This window comes from Liolophura sinensis, chromosome 8 (assembly GCF_032854445.1).
Source record: "Liolophura sinensis isolate JHLJ2023 chromosome 8, CUHK_Ljap_v2, whole genome shotgun sequence".
Lineage (NCBI taxonomy): Eukaryota > Metazoa > Mollusca > Polyplacophora > Chitonida > Chitonidae > Liolophura > Liolophura sinensis.
In genome coordinates, this window is record NC_088302.1 from 11573937 (window position 1) to 11593845 (window position 19909).

General features: G+C 38.5%; 1 protein-coding gene across 1 annotated transcript; it reads left to right on the forward strand.

Moving 5' to 3' along the window:
* Positions 1-13156: 13156 nt before the first annotated feature.
* On the forward strand, positions 13157-19152 carry LOC135473189 (multiple inositol polyphosphate phosphatase 1-like). The gene is made up of 8 exons (XM_064753031.1): positions 13157-13316; positions 14105-14233; positions 14777-14887; positions 15410-15550; positions 16468-16541; positions 17018-17129; positions 17965-18166; positions 18690-19152. The coding sequence occupies exons 1-8, from the start codon at positions 13157-13159 to the stop codon at positions 19150-19152; spliced, it is 1392 nt and encodes a 463-aa protein (XP_064609101.1).
* The last annotated feature ends 757 nt before the right edge of the window (positions 19153-19909 follow it).

Genomic DNA, 19909 nt, shown 5'->3' on the forward strand with positions numbered 1-19909 from the left:
ATGGATGATTTTTACGCCTCTTCGATGTCGTTGGAACTAAACTAAACAGACCTTTGTTCTCTTAATATAATACCGGTCTGTCGACTAAAATTCATCGGCAAAGTATAGGATCCAACAAACAATATACTCCTACACACATCTTATGCCCCAATACTGTAAATCCTCATTTGGTACAGACTGACCGAGTTGACCGAGCACCAACTGCATGTAGCTAAGTGAACAATCTCTGTCAACAATTGTTGATGGGCATCGTGAGATGCATACAACTGTTCACACATTGCAGTACAACACCGATGTTACAAATTTAATCTTCATCTTGAAAATAATTATGATCTTTTATGATGGATATGTAAATAAAACTATAGCCTACCAACAGATTTATTTAAGTCAAAGCTGGCCAATGGTATGACACATGCAGTAGTACCGACTGATTTTTAACGCCGGAATCTAGAACTTTTCTCGCATGCAAAGAAGATAAGTATTACAGACGAAGTGCCAGGAGTTAATCACTGCACATCACAAAGTAGCAGATAAACCTCCTGACTTAAAGCCACAGCAGAATCAGCTAGATTTGGATTCAAACATGCGACCTCACTGATCTTGTACCGACTGGCTGCTGCGGTGAGGGCAACGCTCTGGGGAACGCTCACTAGGAAGGACCCTGGTATATGGCCATATATTTGTGATTGCCTCAATCAGAGATTTTTTTATACTCTAATCCCTGTTACTAGATAAAAGTCACATTTTAACAAAAACACCATGTAACACCGAATTAACAGGTTGGGAGACAAAAGCCATTCAAAGGATGACTTAATTACTTACTTACATACTTGACAGATGTTTTAAACATACATTCATTTCCGAGGGAGCAAATATGAACCAGTCTATGAATAAGAAACTAAATACGGAGAAAATGCTTTTACCATTTGTGTTTTTTCAACCAGGTACAAGGGGCATTATGATCTAAAATGAATAAATGAATAAATGAGGCTTAAAGGGGGTTAAAACATAAAAATGACAAAGTTCAGATGAAAGGGTGCGAAAAGTTATTCCTTAAATCTGGTCTTTAATATTTTTTCCAATTTTTCCTTAAGGAGAAAAAGACACTTGAAAATAATTTTTGTATGGTGAGTATTTAGGATCACCTTTTGGTATTTATAGTCTTTGTTTAATAATGCCATAAATGAGGATGTAACACAGGTTTAGTAAATATTTTTGCACTAGACTTTGTTCTTTTCAGCTAACAAATGTGTTAAACCTCAATTTGGATCATATTTATATTTTTAATATGTTCATAAATATTATGATTTTTTAGGATAAATGCATATGTTCCGATGTAAACAACACATTTACATTCAAATAAATTTATTAAACAAGCATCACATCTTTATTTAGAACATTATTATGCAACAAAGATAAATACCAAAGTTGGTCCCAAATACCCACCATACAAAAATATTTTCAAATACCCTTTTCTCTTGAAAAAAAAAAAATCCAAAAAAATATTAAAGATCATATTTGCAAATAAGATTCTGATCTTGGCATCATTTTTATGTTCTCTTCTCCTTTAACGTAACACGTGCAGAATTTCAGCCATATCGTAACACGGGGGCCTCCGTGACTAGCACAGCGTAATGACTCAGGAATCTCTCACCAATGCGTTCGCTGTGAGTTCAAGTCCAGCTCATGCTGGCCTCATCTCCGGCCGTACATGGGAATATCTGCTAGCAACCTGCGGATGGTCGTGGGTTTCCCCCGGGTTCTGCCCGGTTTCTACCCACCATAACGCTGGTCGGCGACGTATAAGTGAAATATTTGAGTACGGCGTAAAACACCAATCAAATAAATATATAAATAAGTATTGTAACACGTTACAACCAGGAAGCAGCTTTATGGTTAAGAGTTTATGGTATGCTTCACCTGTATGTGGTCACAAAAGTAGCTGTTTAAGTTTCCATGTAACGTCTGTGTTATGTATTTGGGTGCAATCACAGCCTGTGGTCAAAACAGTTTCCAATACTTTGTCACCATCGAGACAGTGGAGCGTGCCATGATTAATCTTGCTGTTTTCTAATCATTAAACCACACAAAGACGGGAGCTCAATACCATTCTCCGACAGGGGATGTTTCGAGATTTTCCTGCTTCCATTGTGGGGTTGGACTTTGTGTCATGACAGTAAGCGATCGGCGGTGCTCCATCGTGTGGTCTTGCATAGTACGTTGACCACTTGGCCACTGAGGCCCCGCTTCTCACCAATATGACATATATCAAATGCCGGAAACTTCGCCAGTATAACTTAATTGCCAAGGGTTGGTGGTTTACTTTAGACATTCCGGCTTCACGGCTGATGAAATTGGAAATTCTTGAGTAACGTAGCAACAATCAAGCAACGTCGCAACAATTTGGTCTCTGTCAAAACTATTTTATATCGACGTAATCCAACTGATTCATATATGCGTTCATTACTGTGTTATTGGCACTGTGGATAGTAAAACATGGGTGTTTGTAGCAAAGAAAAGATCTTACCATCAACAACCCACTGGAAATATTACGATCGTTCTTTAAAACATCCAGACCATTCGTCAAGAGGTGTACAATATACGCCTACGGTTGGTTTCGTAGTAATCACATAGGACTGGAGAGGAGTTTTCCATTATTTCTGATTCAGACTCAGTGGTATCTTTATGTTACTTTCTGGTATGTGATACTCATTCACATAACCGCATGGCGAGGCAATAAATTGCAATTAACTTTTTATCGCTTCACTTTTTAGAACGTAATTCTACTTTTGCTATAGGTGGCTATAGCGTAATTGGTTACATTTTAAGCATTTACATGAAGAGATATTGCTGATTATAGGCGAGAGCCTCTGAGGTCGCTAGATCATAACCCGGGGTGATTCCAGCCAAACTTCGGCAGTGATATCCGTGTTAAATCTATACAAAACCCACGAAGTGTAACTACAATACTGTTACTAAATAACCTATATGTTGGATACAATTTAACAAACTCTACACGTCATTATCAGTAGCAGTTCTACAACATCACGTTTTGGGTGCGGGCGGAACACAAATCTAATTTGTCAGTCAGTGTTAAAAATAAATCCTATGGAGTTAAGACCTGGTTATAGTAACTATAATGTCTATTAATACAATCATGTATATCATTTATTGGGACCTTTTTTATGTCTAAAGGCGTAGGCGATACTTCCTGAAGCTTATTGACAGACTTTCGTGTATACCTGGGTAAAAACCGGTCTTACAGTATATGCTATAAAGGGCCATTGTATTTGAATACATGTTCTTGAGAGTCGATTATCAAAACTGATAGGGGGCCTCCGTGGCTCAGTTGGTTAGCGCGCTAGCGCAGCTTAATGACCGGTGGTACGTGGGAAGGTCTGACAGCAACGTGCGGATGGTCGCGGGTTTCCCCACCATAATGCTGGCCGCCGTCGTATAAGTGAAATATTCTTGAGTAGGGCGTAAAACACCAATCAAATAAATAAGTAAAATCAAAACAAGTGATATGAGACTCCGTAGCTGAGGGGGTCATCACGCCAGCGTCGCGCAATAACCCAGGAGCCTCTTACCAAATAGGTTAATGTGAGTCCAGCTCATGTATGCTTCCCCTCCGGCCGTACTTGGGAACGCCTGCCAGCAACCTGCGGATGCTCGTGTGTTCCTTCCGGGCTCTGCCTGATATCCCGCCACCATAATGTTAGCCACCGTCGTATGTAAATAAAACACCAATCAAATAAATAAATCAATCCATCAAAACTGGCAAAAAAGCGGAACGTGCGGAACCTTCGATACAGAACAAACCATTGGAAGTTGTCTTAACCTGGCTGACATAGCATTATTAGACCACAGAACCAGTGATCAAAATGTGATACATATATTTAATAGTTTAATTTGGATGACAACGTGCATGTACAAGAATATGCAGATTCCCCTGGAATTCGGAGTGTTTGGAGTCGTCTCTCACTCATTTTTTCACTCATGGTGAAATCGTTGGAAGGCAATCGGCTCTTGCCTAAGGCTGGAAAAGAAGCTGGGCATCATCTTTCCGCACAAAAAGAAAAAAAAACATTCACGCACAAATAAATAAACTAAATATAAGTAATGAGTCGAATGATGCCACACTTGGGCTATATATACAAGGGGAGCGTATATAAAATAGCCATGCTGGATATATGCACACTTACAATCAAAGCGCAACGCACATTTTGGCTGATGGTTGATATACTAATGTTAGTTTCGTATTTTCTGCTAAACCGGATTTAATGACAGTCTAATTGTTATTAGGGATTGCATTTTCTGTGTAGAGCGAGCACAGATAGTTATGTTCACAGTTAGCTAAGGTGTGTGTGGGGGGGGGGGGGGGAGGAGGGGGGGGGGGGTCATGTAAGGTTTCGATCTAGTGGCCTCATATAGTATAGTTTATATAGTAAAGGTATTTTGTCACATTAAGTCTCATTCTACTTGACTTAATTCTAATGTAAAACTACAAAGAACTAATTTACCCGAATTCAATTCTTTTACCCTAAACACCAAATTGGACACCTCGCTGACCCAGACAACCTCAATGTTCAACTGTCTATGAGAGGGTAGTGATAACATACAGTATTTGACAGACATATCATGTGTCCCAAACACCAATTGGACACCTCGCTGACCCAGACAACGCGAATGTTCAACTGTGTGAGTGGGCAGTAATAAAATCCAGCATTTGACAGACATGTCATATGTCCCAAACACCAAATTGGACACCTCGCTGACCCAGACAACCTCAATGTTCAACTGTCTGTGAGAGGGCAGTAATATCATATAGCATTTGACAGACATGTCATGTGGCCCTAACCACCAAATTGGACACCTCGCTGACCCAGACAACCTCAATGTTCAACTGTCTGTGAGAGAGCAATGCTATCATATAGCATTTGGCAGACATGTCATGTGTCAGACTGGACACCTCGCCGACCCAGACAACCCGAATGTTCAACTGTGAGATAAAGCAAAGATTCTATACGGTATTTAGCAGACATGTCATATGTCCTTTTGAAACGGTGGCCTTTCCTATGGGGAATCAAATGCAGCATTGGTGACCAAATAACTTCCAGACTTCGGATTTTCGTGTATAAAATTAGTAAAATATATCAACTGGATATTGATGGAAATTAAACCTCCAGCTCCATTTAAATTCCATAATGATATGCGGAAATTAGGAAAGCTAATATAAATAGTGCACGCAAATAACTATATACACATACATAGTTGACATTCTACAATCTAAAGTGTAATTTTTTTCCTTGGTTGTGACAAACGAATTGCCACTAAACAATTGCAATATTTTTCGTCTTTCATTTCAAAGAAAAATTTGGACAGCTAGAAAAAGAAAATGATTAAACCATTTTCTATATCATCTTATAAACCTGCGGATGGTCGTGGGTTTCCCCCCGGGCTGTGCCTGGTTTCCATCCACCATAATGCTGGCCGCCATCGTATAAGTGAAATGTTTTTGAGTACGACGTAAAACACCAATCAAATAAATAAATAAATATCATCTTATACAATTATGTTTAAATATATGTAAATTTATAAAGCGTACTATGCCTTTCATTTACTTGCTACAGGGACACCTATGGTTATAGGCCAATATCTGTAGTGACTGAATGACACATATAAATCTCTGTTATAAAAATAGTTAGACTTCAACCGTCACACATGGATAGGCTTTTAGCTGCAAAATTATAACGGAGTAGTGTGTGCGGAGAGTGGGAGAGTATATCGTTATGACTCATATTACCATAAGGTAAATTCTCATATGGGCTTGCAGTAGTCATCTTTCGTGTTACACATAGTTATAATGTGTTTGATTACACCGAAAAACTCTCCTTCATTACGAAAGAGTGTGAACGTCTTCACGGTAAATCAGTATAAGCAAACCTTAAAATAAATCCAGAGTGTACGGACTCGCCTAATTATGAGCTATCGAAAACTTTTTTCGCCAATTTATGTATTCATAGATTTTAAATAGACTCTTATTTGTCATATAACGTGCACTGCGAGAGAACATAGGAGTCTAGAGTTGAGAAAAAATATTTTCACGAACCATTCCATTTATAAAACGAAATTTTTTCTATCTGGAGAGTTGGGTGTTTTGATTGGCTGATAAGCCGAAACGGTCATGACTTCATAGCCCTAAATGTCGTGTATAAAAACCAAGGTGAGTCCGAAATCAAGACATACACATTCTTTTCTACCTGTCTAGAGAACACCGGTTAAACAATACACAGGTGCGTTCACCTGTTCCGAAGAGTTCATTATACACGGAGAAGCTCATTATCTTTTCAAGTGTATTAATAGCGGACATTTGAATATCGCAGCCATTCATGTGAATATAGTCTGGAAGTGTTTTACCACAGGGTGAGAGGAAGAGCAGCAGGGACGCGTTCAACGACTAAGACTTGAAAGCTGAGAGATACACTAGCTTTGAACGTCCAGGTAAGGATCAGTATGTAACGACTCACGTTTTCAGAATACACGAAACATTAGTCGGATTAAAATCTAAATATGCAGACATAGCAATCGAAAGTTCTTTCTAAGCAAGCTAAACGTTAACCTACCGGTGTGTGAATCGCCTTGTCAGAGTTAGCTTTTGCATGCAACCGCTACTTTCGTTAACTTTTTATACACACTTAATGTGTTAAGATTTATCTCCATTTTGAAACATTAATGACTTTTTGTGAAATAACGTATTAACTTTAAATCTCACGACATTTAGAGTGAATATAAGCATCTTCGTAGATTTAAAAGGTCTGGAGTCAGAAAGGAAAAAGTAAATCTTGAACAATATCACCGATGGTCAGAGCGAAATGCAGATGTTATTTTGAAATTTGATTTTTCATTTTACTCCAACACAATCTCACGAAAAAAAAACACTTTTCTATAGCATAGCGCTAGCAGAGAGCTAAAGGACACATCTTAGCCAATATTTTCAAATAAATAGCGGAAATGCTTGAGACAAACTTCAAGTCTGCTTTAACAACCCAATGAATAGTAGAAATGTTTTATTTTTCATTATGTACCATTTATTATTAAACCCTGAACACATTTAAGGGCGAAAACTTACATTCGCATTATCACTTGTTATCATTTCCCGGATTTCCTGTGTCTATAATGCACTAGAAATATTATATTCTTATTATGATGCTATCATTCATTCTATGATGTTAATCGCATTTGCCTTCAGCTGAAGGCGTTTAGATTGTTAAAACGAAAAGACAGCGCAGCAAATGTTATCCCTGGCCTGTAGATGCATGTAAGAGTCTAGTGCGATGCGTATGCACGAACGAACTCTCATTTTGTAGCACTGACTCCAATCTCATTACACTTCCGATGAATCTTGATTTTGCCCATAAGCTTATTTGACGTTAACGTTTTGACGACATCCTGCCAAAAAAGCAATTTGATATATTTATATCTTTAACACATTAAAAAAGACTTACATTAAACATTTCCCTCCACATGCTAATATAAGTGTTGTTAATCCATGGGATTCTGGGAAACTGCTGTGTGAAATAGGCATGTTCACAATCAGTGAACGCTCCATATACCCCTATAGTCTAATCTAATAAAGAGATCAACTTTAACCTTCTATCTCCTATCCTTACAGCGCAAGCCAATAAACGTTAATTCTATCCATATACGACGTGTTGCACTGGCATGGCCATTCAAACTACAACCCTTTTGTATTTAAAGTATGGGACGGTTTACCCCATACTAAAGAATTTTCACGTACACGAGGGCGTCCAGCATTATGGTGTGAGGAAACCAAGAAGAACCCGGGGTAAACCTACGACCTTCCGCGCGTTGCTGGCAGACCTTTCCCTAGAATTTAAAATAAGATTGTATATATACGTTACCTGGCTGGTAATGATTTCTCTCAGCAAGCACGTTCCATATTTTTATTTACAATCCGTTGATCAGCTTATAGCTTACGTCTGGTGTTCAATACATACGTGAATTTGAATATGGACATGTTTCTTCATGTTATGTTAACAAATAAGTACATACTGTATAAAGAAAAAACGGTTATTGCATACATAGGTAGGCTGCACTGTGCATGTCTTTATGGCTACGAGCCTCTAGCAGGAAAACTTGTAGGAGGCTGGTAGTATGTATATAGTGTTCTTCATATGTAACTTTCTTACCTAGGTTCACCTTTAACGACTTGACCAGTAATTACATATAAATCACGACTCAGGCAAGGTGAATACACAGAAATAGACATGCAATCGCTGATCTCTATCTGAAGTCCATGGGACTCAATGAACATCGGAATTTTACTGTCATTAGTCATGTATAAGGAGTCTGTGTATAACCGAGCATGCGAGAAGACACAAGGCTTTTGTGTTTTTCTCAAATGAAGGGAAAAGAAATGGACAATTGTGTATTCACAAGTGTGTTCAGAATTGTGGCTGTTAATTATTTCCTGGCGCTACAGGAGAGTCCTTTGTGCCACTTGTTTATGCATCCACCACGTGACCTTTTCCAAATGCCTGCCGGGTACTTTATGCAAATCCATTGGGATTTTTAGGCGGGCACAGTGACCACATAATGACCTCAGTATAAACTTAATGAAGTTGGTACTTTTTTTTTTTACATCCTCCGAGATGTAGCGGAACATGTAACGGACTGCAAACGAAGGTGCATAGTTACTCGTTACAGATAATGCAATACATTGGTTCACAATCTTAATTCATTATTGATTAACGCCACATATTCCTCCACAATGATTCTTACTCATCCACCAACGATCTTAACATAGCACAAAAATATAGGCTCTCCGTAATGTCTGAGAAGTTAATATGTCCGTTTAATGTTACGCATTTTTAGATATTTCCGTTGTAACAGAAGTACTCATTCATACAAAAAATTCCATTAATTAAAAACAATTAAAACAAACATAGAGTAAAGTTAAATTATTGAAAGTTCTGTGGCAATAAACAGTTATAAAGAAAGGAGGGCACAAAGCGTACACCATATGGACAAGATTCTCGTCGATTTTTTTTAAACAGTTAAAATTTTACAGATATAAACCTTCTTTGGGTTCGATCAGATTGGTATCGTTTTATGAGGTTTCTTATCCTAAGATAGATTACAGTTAAACTCAACTGTGTATAGGCACAGCCTCTTGAACCAAGCATGGCATTAATGTTACTATTTTAGAAACAACCAAAAAAAAAAAAAGAAGTTAGATAGGCCTACACATTCCTCTCGTAATTCTACAAGTGCGCAGAACATGAAAGAAGTCGACCTATTATAAGCAGATGGTTCATCCAATCGGCCTTTAGATCGTTAAATGGTAAATCTGACGAAAGGGTTTAACTGATAAAATGCCATACGATCTCTGATAAACGGGATAGTATAAATGCATTAGATATTCGAACGATCAGAAAGTACAAACGCATTATTGTGAGGACCAGGCTATTTATAGCACGGTCCTGTCACGCATCACCAGCAAAAAAATTTACGCAAATGTTCATGTACCGAGGCGATTAGGCTTGTCGTTTTCAAGTCAGCCTTAAGAATCACGGGACATTGTTTGCGATTATAAAAGCATTTTAAAAGAAAGATTAACGCCAGCACGCACAGTTTCATTATAAATTTAGGTATCCACGTCTGTAGTCTCTTCATCCGAAGCGTGCGTTACTTTTTGTAACCGCTGCAAGGAGAAGGCAAAACTGCCCGATAAAATGCATGTATTATGTACCTATATCTGTTGTCATTGTCATTGAGGTCGACAAAGTTTCTTACTTTAAGACAAGAATTTAATTATTCAGCTCGCACATTTGTTCCATACATACAAAGAGAAATATTGTCACAAATGCTAATGGTAGATATACTAAATGCGATATAGTAAGCTCAGCATGGGGCTCACCACTTTAGCTTAAGCGCCACTAAGCGAACAGTGATAAGTATAAAACAAAACCGCCATGGAATTTGCCGAATTTCAGCTTGGTTCGCGCTTCACAAAGGATTGAATTGTACTGGGCATGTGTGTGCGGTGGGCCTCAGCTGCATAATGTCATGTGACCTCCGTAACTCGGTCACAGCATATGCAAATTAAAACAGTGAGCAATATGTCCGGCATGCATTTTTGGATATTCGTGAATACATGCATGATGATTAAATTCATGTTTGTCTGACGACAAGCATGTCATTATGTCCGTGTATGTATAATGGTGCTTCAGGCTTCACGGCAGAACGCGAATTGAATTCCTGCATTTGTTTTTTACGGTTTCGGTTGTACGAAAAAACATTTTTCTCCTTATTTAAGAACAGCATTAACATTATTGTCAGGAGGTAAATTCATAAAAATTGACAAATTTTCACATTGTGATATGAACATCATTAAAAAGCATTAATAAAGATAACCTTCTGTAAGTGGGTGAGCGAACGATATTACCATACATGTATTTTGAGCAGTGATCAGAACCAAAATATTTCAAACAGCCGATTTTCTTAATAATCATTACACCTTGATTGTGCTTAATTCTGCTTAACCCGGTAATAAGGGATGTGTAAGCATCCGTGTTTATAATGCCAAACAAGCTGATTTATTGAACAGTTGCAATCAAAGTCAGATTGAGATAGCCTTATTTGTAATCGACCTGGAAATTCTTCACTGGACCCCATGCCTAAAATATCGAGTGTCGTCCGTGCATCACTAAAAACTGATGACGTCTTCATCCTTACGTGTTAACAGCTTGTTTGCTAAGCTTTCATAAACTATTTCTTGCATATTCCTTTGGGAACAGGTGTTTTAAGTTGTTTTTGAAATGGATCTTGCCATTGGCAACTTGAAACGTCTACGAGTGGCATACCAATGCCGGAATTGATGCTTTGACCCCATGCGAAACGTAATCCTGTTAACACATGAAAGTGCGGTGGCTGTGAGTTCAAGTCCAACTTATGCTGGCTTCCTCTACGGGAGAAGGTCTGACAACAACCTGCGGATGGTCGTGGGTTTTCCTCCCACCGTGGTATAAGTGAAATATTCTTGAGTAAGGGTAAAGCACCAATCATATAAATAAATAAATAAATAAAGAAATAACACATGAAAGAGCATGTTTGAACACTGAATTTAGCATCATTTCTACAATGTGTGTACATCAATAATCTTCCAGTCATTGATAACGTCTTCATCCCTAGCATCAGCAGACTTTAGAATACCAATCGTTAAACATACATAATAGACGTTAATAATCTTAAGATTTCCAAAATAAATTTCGACACAAATAACAACAGGAACAAATTTTAAGGAATTACAACAGAGTCATTCATTTAGAAGAATAACTGTCAGCAGTTTCCGGTGGTGCTGGAAATACGTGAAATGTTCGAGAATGTTCGAGGCACGTATATTTAATCATTTTATAAATCGTGTATACCATGCTACTTGTTGTTCATAAACTGGTCGTTCCAAAATGGCTGAAATATTGCCAATGTGACGTTAAGATATAATCATTCATTCCATAACTTGGCCTCAAGCAAAAATGTTTATCTCAGATGCGGTTTGAGCGCATATCCAACATGGTGCAGATAATGTCGCTAGACCCAGGTTAATTACTGGGTCAAATGAACTCGTGATTTTCTCCACAGCAGCCAGGTTATTATAGTTAAATTTCACAACAATATACGCAAAACACAATGGTCACAAAACACAATACGTGACATACATCACAATCACCATTGCCTTCCATCATAACATGTCATCGTATACATGAACAATTTCGGAGCATGCGGTTAAACAACAATCAAATAAATAAATACTGGCCTAATTGCTAGTTTTCGCGCTGTGGTCAACAATGTTTTGGTGTGCTTATTTTATGTGTAGGTATGATCAAATCAGAATCTATTGACCAATCATCATAAAATACATTGGGAAAAATTCCAAATTAGTTTCTTTACCGTCTTCTGGTATTAAATTTAAATGTGATCCACATTCAACCACACCACCTCACTGGTGAATGTTCTGTGGCTCCCAGTAATGCTAGTGTCCACGAGATTCCGCGAGATCATGAAAGGCAGCAAAAATCTATCACTGACATGTGAATAGTCTGCAGTACATTTATAAATGTCTGATATAATGAAATAGTCTGAAGCAAGAATGACCAAAAGATTTATTTGTAATATGCCCATATTTGGAACTGATATAACTGTGACATTAGTCCCCTGACTGGTGCAGTGTTGTGCAATAAATCTACCTGTGATGGTGTGCTCTTAAGAACAGTACATCATATTCTATATCGTGTTGATATTCCTCGAAAATGTCTCTGTACAGAAGTGAAGGGATAAGGAATACAGTTAGTCTGCCCACATTTACGTTTGTATTCGAACTTGTCAATAAGTTTCCATAGGGGCTATACTTGACTGATTGAATCACGATTAGGACTTCTCGTATATCATTTCCTTCATCAGATTTCTCAGTGGTGTTGCTACACTGTTGATCTAATTACAGATACTGAATAATACTATCTATGGCTCATTTATATTGAATATCCCCTACTTCTTCCAAATAGTATATGATGTCATGAAAGGCAATAAATGTACAGGTGTAATTAACGGAAATCTTAAAATTATATATTACCAGATGATATTGTACACTGACATGCAATTAAAGAAAAAGCGCACAAGATTATAGGAAATTAAAGCATGATGCTTGTATGAATGAATTATTCAAATCCCCATTACTCGTGTCACATAAAGAAGTGAATGACGTCATACCGGTTGTCAGAAGGATGAGCTCGTCTGTCTCCTGAGTTTCTATAAATACTTGTAACATCTGAAGTAACGCATGAAACTTTGCATCGTGAGCTACAGTTCTACAATCAGACTATTTTTTTTCTTTCCGATGACTAGGTTTATCCTGTAATTGCACCTGGAAAAAGTGACGTCATCCCGCTATTTATGTGATCATGTTCAAAACATCTCTATCATGCATTGTGTGCTGACATAAACTTGTAAGTTTTCTAGGACGATTAACCCAGCAGTCAACAAATGAATTAATTGTGTTTTCTGTTATCCCACGTTTGAATCGCAGGTGATTTTGTGTTGCAGGTTATTGCCACAGAGATTTTGATAGCCCGCCATGATGGTTCGGCTCACGGGTGTGTTGTGTGCTCTGCTGGGGGTGTATATCTCGGGGAATCTCGCGCAGCAGTGCTTTGACGAGAACTCAGCTTACCGATACTACTCCAGTTTAAGCTTGTACCCACAACAGCCCGCGGTATCGGCACGAGATAATGCGCCAGGTAATTATCATACCATATCTTACAAAAATCTTGTAAAGCGTTGCGTCATGAACTGATGGTTAGATCATGAACTAGTTCGATCATGAACGGTTCCATCATGAACCGATAACAACATGAACTGGTTAGATCATGAACTGATTACACCATGAACTGGTTAGATCATGAACTGATTACACCATCATACTGGTTCGATCATGAACTGATAACAACATGAACTGGTTAGATCATGAACTGATTACACCATGAACTGGTTAGATCATGAACTGATTACACCATCATACTGGTTAGATCATGAACTGATTACAACATGAACTGGTTACATCATGAACTGATTACACCATCGTACTGGTTAGATCATGGACTAGTTAGATCATGGACTGGTTAGGTCATCAACTCACGGAACCACAGCCGGACAGATGGACAGACCAACCTGTAAACGGACATAACTAAATTAATATGCCCCTGCTTTGCGCGATAACGTGGACTAACTAAACATGGAATGTCTGGAAAGAATAGCATGTTTTTGTTCACTGAAGCAAAATCAATCGCGATCAATCCTTGGACGTTCTGGTACAATAAAATCATTATACAAAAGCAGAGAAGAAAAACGTCATTTTTGAACATCAAGAATGAACTATAGGAGATAAGCTTCAAACAATGCATTAAAAGTCCGTTACAAACTGCGCCTCACAGTCTTGTATAGGAATTCTTGACGCTGCATTTTAGTGCACGATTATGATTGAAAGCTAATATGTATATACCAAACATGGAATGATTCTTGTTTTCAGCCGGCTGTCGGGCATCTTTGTTGTTCATGCTGGTTCGGAACGGAAGACGAACTCCTACAAATGAGGAGTTCAACAATTTCCAAGCGCGACTTCCGACCTTGAGGCAGCGTATCTTACAGTCCCAGTCAAGTAAGTGTCGCAAACGATGCACTGCAGGCCCACCATAGTTTGATAGCATGATGGAATAGTGCCAGATCTTAAATGTTACTAACTTTATTCACGGTTTATGTCTTATTTCTTACACATTGCTTTGCCAAGCGGTGTTATTAGTTGTTTTGTAAACGAGTCATGCGATAATCGAACTTGCGAACGCCCCTTCATGATCTACTGGTAATACATATGTCGGACAACGCTTCGATTCAAATCAGTCCTGCTTGTTACCTGATGCTGTTTGGAACACAAAGATGTCTGAGTTGAGGTTATCAAACCTTTATTTAAAAAAAAAAAACACTGATATTTATTATCTTGCAACAAGCAAATGGAGGACATGAAATAAGAGGATGCAGATTTGTAGCTTGTTAAAATATAAGGATTATTGAGGATGATCAATTAATAAGAATAAACCTTTAATCAAAATAATTTTTTGTGCATAAACTGTTAGTTTAACTCTCTTTTACTGTGTTTAAACGTCTGTGTGCATTGTATACATGAGTGTTATTATTATGTTTGCAGGCCAGCTGTGTGAGATCGATCGCATTAACTTACAGAACTGGAATATGGTATTCAACGCCAGCACCACTGACCTACTCACCTTGAGAGGAGAAGATGAGGTCAAGGCCTTAGGTAAGTACCACGTGATAATAGTTAAACCGTCATGCGCAATTCGCGGCAGAACGAAGGGAACTTATTTCGCTGTTTCTATGTAGCACCATTCGTGGGTGCCTTTACGAATACCAAACACCTTCAGATGTATTCGTCGCCTCTTTTAGGCATTGTGGTGCCACTAACCTATAAAGAAGCTCAAAGCAAAAATCAATTCAGGTAAGCATTCAGAGCAATAGGTCCAAAGAAAGTCCAAGGTTTCTTTTGTGGATTATGAATTCGAATTAACAACAATCAAATGAATGAATCAATCTTCTCTTCAGGTTACAGAGGATTCTTTATTTTTTATGCTGACTTCCTCTTCGGCCGTACTTGTGAAGGTCTGCAGCAACCTGCGGATGGTCGTGGGTTTCCTCTTTGTTTTGCCCGGTTTTCTCCCGCCATAATGCTAGCCACCATCGTATAAGTGAAATGTTCTTGAGTACGGCGTAAAACAACAATCTAATAAATAAATAATTTCTTTATTTATTTCGCCACTAACAGCCCAGCGTATGCAGGACAAATATCCCGACCTGATGAGACGGGGGTACAATGACCAAGACTTCTTAATCCGTCATGCTTACCGCACAGACAGAGCTAACACTGCCACCGGCTTCGCCCAAGGCCTGGGCTTCAACGCTTCCGGTAAGAAACCGCTAACAAATGGCGACTTCGGACATGTTTAAAGGGAAAGAAACATGAAAGACATTAAACATCATTAGAAAGACCATTAAAACTGAAGCTGAAAATGCTTTCAGTTACTTTTCATTTTACACTTTTTCCTGTGAGTTATAAAAGCGGTTAAATGTTTGGATTGTAATGTAGGCTTCTCATGCACACACTGTATGAGTAAGATTTACAAGAATTATATTGAGATTTGAATGAAAAAGGTAGAAAAAGTTGTGTGGCGACATACATCCGCGTCCATAAATCTCTGTATAAAATTCAAACATTTGGCAGCACTTAGTTCGGCGAAAGAATATGTATAAAAAAAGAACTGCATGTACTTCCCTTTTAGGTTCTTTTCCATGTCAACTCACACGTAGATATATACATATAAATGGTTTGAGCCGAAGTCTAAGCACACGTGGAGATGATTAATGAAATAAAAATTGCTAAAATACCCTAATATGAATTTTCTGATTTTATGCTGGAATCCTCTCGCCTTCAACATGTAGTCATGATACTAAAACCCTTTAATCCATAGTCAAATCATATCTAGAATTTCCCATAACCCACCACAATGTATGTATAGGGTATCTAGTCATTGTTAACTTGTCACTGAAAGCAATACTATGGTTAAAGTGGAACGGCAGGAAATAATGCTTGAATGCATGCCTTCATCTGTTGAATGCTGACGTACTATGTGCTCATCTTTATTACCTGACTGTTTCTGGTTATATTATTTTACATGTTCATCTGTTACAGCTGCTAGAGGCCCCACTCGGGCGGAACTGTTTCTGGTTAAATTACTTTACATGTTCATCTGTTACAGTTGCTAGAGGGCCCACTCGAGCGGAACGGTTTCTGGTTATATTATTTTACATGTTCATCTGTTACAGTTGCTAGAGGGCCCACTCGGGTGGAACGAGATTTACTGTTACAGTTCTCTGCTCTCTGTGAAGCCGATGATAACGTAAGATTTAACCCCCATTGCGTATGTCATATGTCACCTATGTCAAATTTAGTTTTGAAAAAAAAAGAACATTGAACGCTAATTTTTGGACCCTGCGTTGTGGAAACACTGATTAGGACAAGCTTTGTCTAGAGAGGAATCCATAAAAATGTAAATTTCTGGAAACCTGAGCGCAGTAAATGACTCGGTATATTAAAGTAAAATCTCGTCTATATAGCCATACGTACGGGTGGTGCAATTCAATGAACAGGTAACACGCTGTCAGATAAAGGACTCACTATAAAGTGAAATGTGTGCTTTTGCCTCGTTATACATGTTTTACAAGGCTATGAACCAAATCAGCTCCGATACAAGTCATAATTGGCACAATGTCAGAAATCAGAGCAGTTCATTGACGATTTTGTGTTCAGTCAGGCGTAACACTGATCACATTCACAACTTTCATTCCACAATCTTAACTTTCATTCTGGTTTCAGGACGATGACAATGACGAAATTCTGGAGGACTTTCTGGAGGCACCGGAAGTACAGAAGATGATGCAGGATCTAACAGCACGTCTGGGTCTGGCTCCCAACTCTTTGACTTTGGGTAAGTCGCAGTGCTGTTTGGAGGCTTTGAACCATCTTTTGTTCTTTTGTCCGGATGTTATAAATATTCCGGTTCTGCATGAATTTGGCTCCCAACTCTCTCTTCCTAAGTAAATCATAACGTCACCTGGTGGCTTTGAACCAAAGGTACATGAAAAAGATGTATGTATAGAAAGCTAATTTCCATCTTCATCAGCGAATAAGCCAAATGTAGATATAAATTCCATCAGTGATAAATCTAAACAAGAGAAAATACTGGTTCGAGTGAGACTCAACTCACAAATGGGTGTTTAACCCCACTGCTCTACCAATCTAGCCATATATTCAGATAGGAACAGCTCGGTTGTTGGAGTCTGGGAATATGAAGTGAATGATTTTTCACAAATAATGAGGAAATATTTTTTGTGAGATGTAACAGAGCTACCGAGTGAAAGAGGAGTGTCCTGTCCCATTATACATCCTGTAATATAACAGAGATACATGGTAGCACTGATACAAATAACTGATTTCATTTTCATGTGAGATTCCAGATATAACCATTGTGATACAGTGCTTTAAAAATAGATTAAATTTGTTTTTAACATTGAGCATAGTTTACACTAGCTCCATGTTTCCGTTCTACACACGGCGGTTGCGTAACTTTGTGGCGGACGCAATCCACGGACCGTGACATTTACGCATGCACAAATTTCGAACGCTTTTCAGGTGTACTCTTTCTATAAATGAAGACTATAGCATATGATCAGTGAGTACGTTTTAATGTGATTCAACGATCCAAGTTCGGCGCATCTTTAGTCTAACTGAGGCTAACGCAAAGGTCACTCGTACATTTCCAGATGACGTAGACGCCATGTACAAAATGTGTGCGTACGATTACGCCATGGCCGTGCCGTCGCCATGGTGTGCCGTGTTCACGAACTCTGACCTCCAGCTTTTGGAACTGAAGGAAGATGTGATCAGCGCTGAGATGTACGGTTACGAGGACGAGATCAACAAGAAGGAAACCTGCGTACTCATGAAGGACTTTGTGGATAGAATGTAAGTATTAGCGCTTTCTCTATTAAGGAGGATATTTGCCGATATTTATTTGTCTGTCTGTTACTCTGTTCGTCAGCATCTTCATCAAGGCTTTTGCATCACAGGCTTTAACTATGGGCTAAGGACAGCTATTCTAAATTTTGGTGGTGATCCGGAACACGGATTCTGGAAGTTTTGAAACGATTCTTCACAATTAACCAGTAAGAAGAAACGCAGAGTATTGTCTCCGTGTCTGTATTATGGGAATCTTCCCATTAGCTGTGCCGGAGGTTTACACTGACTTGTTTTACAACCAAAAATCTAAATGCCCAGTTATAATTTGAGCCATTAGTCTTTTTTTGTATCAGTATATTTGAACGATAACTTTCTCATTTACATCTAAGATTTCTTATTCTCAAAGACCTATTTTTTTCAAAGTTTTCACTGAAATGGCTTTATAGCTTGCCATGTGGCTGTTCCACAGTCATATTCAGCCAGACTCTCAGACCAGATGGTAATCTCATTTGGCACCTCTTTTCTCCAGGAATGACCGACAAAGACAGGCCAACCTGATGCCCGCAGTCGTTGCCTACTTCGCCAAATCAGAAACCATTCTGCCATTTTTTACTAGCCTTGGACTGTTTGAGGACGAAGAAGATATTGAAATCGATGATGATAACTTGGCCTCGCTGGCCAACAGGAAATGGCGGACGAGTTTAATCAACCCTTTCATGTCAAACATCGCTGTGACGATGTACACGTGTCAGGTGGCAGGCGGTGCACCCACCTACAGCGTTAAGGTAGCCGTCAATGAGGTTCCTGTCACCCTGCCCAAGTGCGATGCCACTTTCTGTTCAATGGACAATCTCATGGAAATGATAGAAGATTTTGCGGAAGAATGCAGTTTTGAAGAAATCTGTGACGGCGTCTCGGCCACTTCAGCCAGCGTGTCGTTCCTCGCGCTAATGGCTCTCATCAGTACTCTCTACGCATGTCTGTTCTCCTAACTTCCTCCGTGGTGGCGAGGAAAGTGGATGAATTCATTAAAACTCTTCGTCTGATTTAGAAAAAAACTCTTGAAAAGTTGTTTATGATGCAAAGATTTCAGATACAAAAGTGTAAATTATTTTTTAAATATTATTACAGACAGGTCTTTTTCGTAAGCTACCATTAATGGTTTTTAAACAAAGAAAAGTACAAGAAGTTGTCGTCGTCTTGTAATACGAATTAACCCATGGAATATTTCGTAATTATGTGTGACGAGTTTGTGGATGTTAATGTAACATATGTGGAAAATATTAATTTAATTAAGAAAAAATGTCGCAAGTGTGATTTATAGTGAAATCAAAGTGTGTTGTTCACTTAACCTGACGAATCCGTCGTAATGTCGCTCGTCACTTGGCTGTAACATGGTTACAGTGTTGACAACCTAGACAAAACAGTTCCGGATAGATAATCAGAAGTATATAATTATCAGATGTAATTATGATTAAAAAGCCTAGCAGTAGTGTGTAGTGTGATAGTTTCTCTAGCGAATAGACGTCGTCTTATATATAAAGGGTGGAAATTATATAGGTATATATGTTTACTTAACTATAGATGAAATTATAGAATGTATAACTGTCTATCGAAGTCATTGGTATTGAAATATTCCTTGTTAAAATTACTGTATATCTATCTCACTGGTAAATTACTGAGATAACACAAGGTCCGGCTGGTGTAGGGTCTGACAGATAGTTATTCTTTCGAAACGGGAGCAAACTT